General features: G+C 45.9%; 1 protein-coding gene across 1 annotated transcript; it reads left to right on the top strand.

Moving 5' to 3' along the window:
- Positions 1–4,578: 4,578 nt before the first annotated feature.
- HNRNPA0 (heterogeneous nuclear ribonucleoprotein A0) lies at positions 4,579–6,266 on the top strand. Its single transcript, XM_065875357.1, has one exon. The coding sequence runs from the start codon at positions 4,840–4,842 to the stop codon at positions 5,746–5,748; it is 909 nt and encodes a 302-aa protein (XP_065731429.1). The 5' UTR covers positions 4,579–4,839; the 3' UTR covers positions 5,749–6,266.
- Positions 6,267–8,490: the final 2,224 nt, after the last annotated feature.

Genomic DNA, 8,490 nt, shown 5'->3' with positions numbered 1-8,490 from the left:
CTAGTTTAAACAGTATTGAGATGTTGTAGCTGAACTCTTACACAGATCCTCAATTATTTCCTTAGGATAAATTTCCAGAAGCATCATTACTGGTTCAGAAGAATGGGTCAGATTTTAAGGCTGTTGATGTGAGTTGCTAAAGAGTCCATTAGAAAGACTGTACCTCATCACAAATGGCAGACTGCCCTTTTGGAAAGTACCTTGAGTAAATAAAAATGGAACATGTATTGGTTTGCTAGGGCTGCCATAACAAAATATCAAAGAATATGTGGTTTAAACAACAGAAATTTTTTCTCCAACTTTTGGAGGCTGGAGGTCCAAGATCAAGGTGCCAGCAGGGTTGAGTTCTTCTGAGATCTTTCTCCCTGGCTTGCAGATGACCACCCTCTTGCTGCCTCTTCACATGGTCATTGCTCTGTGCACATATGCCCCTGGTGTCTCTTCCTTTTCTAATAAGGACACTAACCATATGGATTAGGGCTCCATCCTAAGAGCCTCATTTTAAATTAATCACCTCTTTAAGTAACTTATCTTCAATTATAGTTACACTCAGAAGTACTGGGGGCTAGGGCTTCAAAATATGAATATAGAGGGAAGGATGGGGACACAGTTCAGGCCACAACAGAACTCTTAACTGCGAAAAGAAACTCTTGGATATAATAAAAAGTTGACTTAAAAAAAAAAAAAAAAGCAGAGTTGCTGCTTTCTGAAAATATAGCTGGCCATAGTTTCCCCCCTCTTCTTCAGCTCATTCTTTTTCCTTTTCTCTAGTTCTCTTTTTCTGGGTATATTTAGGTACAGTAAAATACGCCTTTTTTTTTTTTTTTTTTTTTTTTTTTTTTTTTTTTTTGCGGTACGCGGGCCTCTCACTGTTGTGGCCTCTCCCGTTGTGGAGCAACAGGCTCCGGACACGCAGGCTCAGCGGCCATGGCTCACGGGCCCAGCTGCTCCGCGGCATGTGGGATCTTCCCGGACCAGGGCACGAACCCGTGTCCCCTGCATCGGCAGGCGGACTCTCAACCACTGTGCTACCAGGGAAGCCCAAATATGCCCTTTTTATTGTGCATTTCTATGAGTCGTTTAAACACCATATTCAGTTAGGTTTTTGTAATCACATTTGTAGGAGGGATGGAAAACAAAGGTTGTCTAAATTTCAGTTATATTTTAAAACTTTTTTGTTTTGGAAGGCTGACATACCTGTAAGCAAGGTAAAGCCAAGAACCATACTCAGGCAATGATCTAAAAGGTAAAGTAGAAAAAAAAATGTTTTTCTCCTGAATGATCTGAGGGGTAGGAAAGCGACAGCATCATTTAAGTGTTTATATAACACTTCTTATTCACTGTCCCTACCTTTACCAATCTAATCTCTGAAAAGAATCTAACATCCCAATTATCTTGCATTTATCCTGGTTTTCTAAATGTCTCTCAAACATGCTTGTGTTGTCTCCCACCATCCCTATCCTCCTTCTATATGTAAGGCTTATACTAGACATACATTTCTTTGAAGCTTTCCTAGTCAATAGACATTAAACCAATAATGGGTCCTCAATAAGGTGGTATGGAGGATTATTTCAAAACAATGTAGGAAAAAACTGTTACTTTAGAATTTACAGTTTAGATGGAAAAATAAGTTATGGTCTTATTCTCTTTCAGAAATTCACCTTTTATTATTTTACATTTACTTGGATGACTCTGAATTCCTTCAGGTCTAATCTCTCATCTGAGCTATAGTCTTGGGCATCCCAGAAAACAGTGCCACATGAATATCCCAGTATCACCTTAAACATTAACAACTATGTTCATCATCTCCCCCACTTCCTCCAAAATAGTTTCTTTTGTTAGATTTTTCTAGTTCTATTTGTAAGGTCGGATCTTAACAAACGGCACCGCGAAACAGAGGAAAGCTTCAAGTGAGCTTTATTAGGGAGCGCTCCCTGGCGAGGTTCACTGGTCCGAGAGAAACAGGCCAGAGAAGTCGCACCCGGGCGAGGGTTGGGCAAGATTTTATAGGGGAAGAAGGGAAAGGGGTGTGGTGAATCTGGGAGGGCGCAGGGTATTCCTTATTTGGTGGTCTTTTCGGGTATCCTGGGGGACCGTTAGTCCCGCCCCTCGAAAGGCGGGAAGGCTGGGCCTGGTGCAAAGTCCCCAGGTCAGTTCCTGGAACTGGGTGGTCCGGAGAGTTTCGGTCTGATGCAACCTGTGAATCTGATTGTGTTCCCCTGCCTCGGGCCAGTTAGCCTTACACTATTATGCTGCAGTTTTTGGCTTCCAGATTTCAAACACTGGAATGCTTTTATTTTCCTCATTCTTTTTTTTTTTTTTTTTTTTTTTTATTTTCCTCATTCTTTATCAATTGGTTAGCAAATCCTGACTTACCTGAATTGTGTTTTGTAATGACAAGGTAGTAGTTTCCTATTGTCCTTCTCTTTTAATTTTTTCAATGGCACTTATCACTATCAAACATGCTGTATACCATTCTTATTTATTGTCTGCTTCTCCCCACAAGAATATAAGTTCCATGAGGGCAGAGATTTTTGTCTATTGTTTACTGCCCTGTTCCCAGCACTCGGTATAGTATTTATTGGATAAATTGAGCACTTACTATGTGCCAGGCACTGTGCTCTGCGTTTACATGCAGAATCTCATTTAATTTTTACCACAGTGGGTAGGTGTTTTATGTTCTGATTTTCAGATAATAAAACTTATAATTTAATTTTAAAAAGGTTAGGTAACCTGTCTGAAGTCACACAACTTGATGGTCACATGGTTAGTAGGTGTTAGAGCCAGACTATAGATTGTCCCCAAACTTGGAAGCCTATCTGTATGCCTCTGAAATAATATTCATACTCCTTAATCTAAATTTCAAAACATTCCATAATACCAAGACCCTTATTTTACTTTTTAATGTCAAAAACCTCCTGATCCAGTCAAACTGGTCTACTCATTGTCCCTGGAAGCTTATAAATTTCCTCCAGATTTTGTTCAGATAAACTCCCTATAGAAATCTTATCTAGCCTTTGACTCTGCGATTCAGTGCAACTTCTACCTCTTTAATCATTTCTGAATACATTCCATTCCAGGATACAGTGAGGAATTCCTCTTCTAATTTACCACATGGTTTTTGGGCTTTCGGTCACATGTCTTACACCGTGTCGCACTCCTTGTATCTTGCTTGGCACACAAAAGGTTCAATAAATGGAAGCCACTGTAACTTTCTTGCATTCCCATCTGGGTCCGTAAGGCAGTTCTCAGGGGTGCGTAATACTTAACATACAGTGTTCATGTGTTTAACTCCCTCGGCTCCCAGTCCGATTGGAAACTCCTTTAAAAACCTAATGTTTGGGCTTTCCTGGTGGCGCAGTGGTTGAGAGTCCGCCTGCCGATGCGGGGGACACGGGTTCGTGCCCCGGTCCGGGAAGATCCCACATGCCGTGGAGCGGCTGGGCCCGTGAGCCATAGCCGCTAAGCCTGCGCGTCCGGAGCCTGTGCTCCGCAGCGGGAGGGGCCGCAACAGTGAGAGGCCCGCGTACCGCGAAAAAAAAAAAAAGAAAAAAATATGTGTACACTGGGGTAATATGAAAATGTCCTCTGTCTGAATGCGCGAAGGGAGGCCGAGAGGAGTGTCGCGGGAGGGCTTCACGGACGGCCTAGGGGTGGCGGGGGTTTCGCGCCACGCCTTGGTCGGAAAGTCTGGAGGCGCGCCGCTGTCCTTCACATGGCCTCGGGCTCTCTTTTGCGCAGGGCCACGTGCCGGCGTTTTAGTCTAATCGCCGCTCTGGCCCACTATAAACGGTTAATAACTGCCTTCCCCGACTAGGCCTCTTCCCTCCATCTTTGTGCGGACGGGAGGGGCGAGGACGCCAGGTGTAGCGGCCCGGCCGAAACACGGCAAATAAATCCGGACCCCCAACCCCAACAGTCAAGTTTTCAAAAAGCCCGCGCGTGGCGCCCCAGGCCGCATCCGTTGGGAACGTCCCCCAGCGCGTCCCCTGTTCGACCCCTCCCCCATTTCCCACCCCGCGGCCAGCCCAGCGCGGGAGGAGGCGTGGGGGTGGCAAGCGAGCTCTGCACGCTAGGGGCGCCGGGGCCAGCGCGCACCGGGGAGCGCGCCCGTCCAGCAGCTGCCGCAAACGGAAGTGGGTGCGAGCGGATCGCCGTGATTGGCTGAGCTGACACGTCTCTCAAGGGGCTGGCGCGAACGCCACTGCGGAGTTTGGCGAGGGGACACGGCTAGGGGAGGGGGAAAATCACCGGGAACAGCCGCGGGGCTGGGGGCAAATGAATCGCAAAGGTTCGCTAAGGGCAGGAAGAGTCCCTAGTCAGGGCGAACTGAGGATCCTGGGGTTGAAAACGGGGCGGTAGAGGCGGTGGTGGGAGCAGCGCAGGCCGAGGGCTTGAATAGACCGCGGAGGGCGGGGAGTCCGTGACCTAGAGCGGCGCGGCAGCGCGGTAGGCGGGACTAATGAGAGCGAGGCGGGGATTGGCGGGCAGCCCTGGGCTGTCGTACGTCCGCGGTGACGCACGCCTCGGCGAGGGTGCGCGCGCGTTCAGCGGCCTCTTTGTGTGGTGCCCAGATAAGGGAGCGGAGGTGGCGGTAGCGGCGTCCTCGCTTGCCTTCAACTCTCCTCGGCTCGCCCTCTAGCCGGCACCTTTCCCCTTCCCTTCCCCTTCCTCTCTTCCTCTTTCCCTTCCCTTCCCTTCTTCCCTTCCCCGTCGGTGACCGGCGGGGGCGGCTCCAGCGACGGCTGGGCCCAAGCTGTGAAGAAGCCTTAGCTAACGATAACGGCGACGGCGAAACCTCGGAGCTCGCAGGGCGGGGGGAAGGCCCGGGCCGTGGAGATGGAGAATTCCCAGCTGTGTAAGCTGTTCATCGGCGGCCTCAACGTGCAGACGAGTGAGTCGGGCCTGCGCGGCCACTTTGAGGCCTTTGGGACCCTGACGGACTGCGTGGTGGTGGTGAACCCCCAGACCAAGCGCTCCCGTTGCTTTGGCTTCGTGACCTACTCCAATGTGGAGGAGGCCGATGCCGCCATGGCCGCCTCGCCCCATGCCGTGGACGGCAACACGGTGGAGCTGAAGCGGGCGGTGTCCCGGGAGGATTCGGCGCGGCCCGGTGCCCACGCCAAGGTGAAGAAGCTCTTTGTCGGGGGCCTTAAGGGAGACGTGGCCGAGGGCGACCTGATAGAGCACTTCTCGCAGTTTGGCACCGTGGAAAAGGCCGAGATTATTGCCGACAAGCAGTCTGGCAAGAAGCGTGGTTTCGGCTTCGTGTATTTTCAGAATCACGACGCGGCAGACAAGGCCGCGGTGGTCAAGTTCCATCCGATCCAGGGCCATCGCGTGGAGGTGAAGAAGGCTGTCCCTAAGGAGGATATCCACTCCGGTGGGGGCGGAGGCGGCTCCCGCTCCTCCCGGGGTGGCCGGGGCGGTCGGGGTCGGGGCGGTGGTCGTGACCAGAACGGCCTGTCTAAGGGCGGCGGCGGCTACAACAGCTACGGTGGTTACGGCGGCGGCGGTGGCTACAACGCCTACGGAGGCGGCGGAGGCGGTTCGTCCTACGGTGGAAGCGACTACGGTAACGGCTTCGGCGGCTTCGGTAGCTACAGCCAGCACCAGTCGTCCTACGGGCCCATGAAGAGCGGTGGCGGCGGCGGTGGAGGAGGCAGCAGCTGGGGAGGTCGCAGTAACAGTGGACCTTACAGAGGTGGCTATGGCGGTGGGGGTGGGTATGGAGGCAGCTCCTTCTAAAATTTTTTTAATGCCTGGGAGTGGCTATAGGGGTAGCTGTTTTCAACCGCCCAACTAGGGTCGACTCCTAAGTCCTTTCCCCTCCCACCGCCTTCCCCGTTTTGCCCTTGGGGAAGCCACTTCTTAGGCTGTTCACCCTTGGGGGTGTTGCCCTGTTTGCCTGCCACCTCCCTTGTCTCCCTCTGAAGATGGACTTGGCCCCACATACACATTTTTGTGTTACAGTCATTGATGGACTCTATTTTTTTATTATTACTTGGACCTTGGTCGTTTTTATACTAGCAAGATGTCTTGTTTTAATTTGTGTTTTTTTTTGGGGGGAGGGAGTGAACTTGCTGATTCTGTAGCAAAACCTGGGCGGGGGTTGGGCGGGTTAGTTTACTTTGTTGTAAGGACTTGATATCTGGCTACAGCGTTTTCTATGAAATCTCCTTGGATCCCATGCCCGAAATTTGGAAGCATATGTACAAAAATCATTTTTACGTTTTATTTTTAATAAATCATTGTGTTTGACCGTACATGTCTAACATTTTTTTCTAGGATCCATTCCGTACCGTTTTAAGGGATCTTGAAAAATTTTCTTGTTAATTCTTAATTCTTGATGTGTACTTCGAGAAACTTTTAAAAGGTCCTGTGGGTTTTTTTTTTCTTCTTCTTGCTGTTGCCCTGGTAGTGACGTGTTGAATTTTATCCCTTACAGGTAAAACTTTTGAAGTGGTGGATGTGGCTTTTTAAAATCTTTAGTTTCTTTGCATCCATCTCTTGTACTAAGTAATTTGCTTATCATCTTGACATGGTCACTTCTTTCTATGAGAATTTACCTCAAAGTATGTACCGTGTAGTTCTAAAGAAATAGTTTGTATTAAGCATGTGTTTTCATTCATATGAACTGTTTAAAAAAATTTCAGATGGACTAGTTTCATCCCTCTTACTGGTTTGTCTGTAATGAATGGTTACAAATAAGGGTTATATTTTATCCTCAAACTAAAAGCGTTTTTGTATTTTCAGAGCAGGTTTAGACGTTTTTCTTTTTCCCCCTCTAGCTGAACTGTTGTCCTTATGGAAATCCTTCCCCCAACCTTTGTGGCACCATCTACTGGCAGAATGGCAGTATATCTGCAAAACAATTCGTTTAAAAACTTGTTTAGGACAGTTGCGTCAGATTTAGAAGTTTTGCCATCAGAAATCTGTGCAGACTTTGGTTATACATTTACTTGTAACTAAGATGGGATTTACAGGAATGTAGTTAACAGTCAATATCACAATTGCCCTTTCTACATGAGATTTGAAAATGTAAACTGCTATGCATAGCTTGGGCAGTGGCCCCATATTGCTATGGCGACTAATGAACCAGCTTCGTGTACTGGTATCTTAGGTGCAAGTTGTAAAGCAAAATATCTGTGTTTTCTGCTTGGTTAACATGTATATTTGTAGCCCTTTCATGCAATAGAATTCAAGTTGTGTTTATAAAAAGCAAAACAGAACAGTGATACCAGAGAAAATTGCCTTCCTGGATAGACATATAGAATAGCAACGTTTATGGATATCACAAATAAAGAATTCAATCCTTTACATGATTGAGTGAGAGTATGTATAACCTGGTGGGTGGGTTCAGAGTACCTATTAATCCAGTACCTACATTTTGATTTAATGTTGTGGTAAAATATTTGGAGTTTTGTGGTTGAAAGCCCAAAGCTAGCTGTATTAAGCTTTCCGAAGGGAGATTACTGGGCATTAAAGTAAAAAAATATATTGATCCTTTTCCTCTTAATTCTTGTTGCTGTATATTAAGATTTAATTCTTGCCAAAAGTTTTTTTTTTTTTTCTAATTGCTAGGGTTCTGCTTTCAGGAGACAGGAAGTACGGTCAAGATTGCTAGGCTGCTTAGTAGTCACTTTGACAAAGGGTAGCTGATACTTGGTACAAATACTTAAGTACCTCTACAACAAATGGGGTAGATATTTTTGCCTATTGAATAAATAAGCAACGTAGTCAAATTTTGCACTCACATGGTTTTACAATTTGCTTAAATTTCTGTTTTTTACTCAGTAAAATGCATCATACTGCCTTTCTTCATGTGGTGATTTGGTTCAGCTTTTTTGGGGGGTCCTCTAAGATATAGAAAATGATATGTGTAAATTTTTTATCATAATTATTACTCTGCTTGTATTTTACTCAGTTTTAAGGGGAAGATCTGTTTCTTCTGGTTCAATTGGAATAGTCCACCTCTTGGAGGGTTTTCATAGTGTAATAAGGTTACTGTCATTTTGTATTTCCAACGTAGTGACTTGTAAAAAAAATTATGTTAAAGGATTTTCTCTTAATTAGAAAAATGACAGCGTTCTGTTCATGGTATATTACCATTTCATTGTCATGTATATACCTTTACAAATTTATACTCTGGATTGGTATTTAGTGAAGGTAAAAGTAGTGGTATTTAGTCTTCCCAGAATTCCTCTTATCAATTTTATGCAAGCATTTTTGGCATGTGGGACTTACTTTGTCTTATGTTTTGATTTCTTTCACCTGTAAGGACTATCTGACCATTACTACTTCAAATTTAATTAAGACTTCATGGGAGGAGGTGGCACAGAACCTAATCAGTATTGAATATAATTTTTGTGCTATGCTTGAATTTAATTTGAAAGATTAGAAAAATAAACCTTTTTTTTTGTCTCCCTATCGTGAAGAACTTTGCATTTACAGTGTTTTTAGTATAAAGTCAATGGTAGTCATTAGTTG

This window comes from Phocoena phocoena, chromosome 3, assembly GCF_963924675.1.
Source record: "Phocoena phocoena chromosome 3, mPhoPho1.1, whole genome shotgun sequence".
Classification (NCBI taxonomy): Eukaryota; Metazoa; Chordata; class Mammalia; order Artiodactyla; family Phocoenidae; genus Phocoena; species Phocoena phocoena.
Note: the sequence above shows the minus strand (reverse complement) of the source record. Positions and strands in the feature narration are given on the sequence as shown.

Coding starts and splice junctions, on each gene's coding strand:
- HNRNPA0 (XM_065875357.1), top strand. CDS start 4,840: ATGGAGAATTCCCAGCTGTGTAAGCTGTTCATCGGCGGCCTCAACGTG.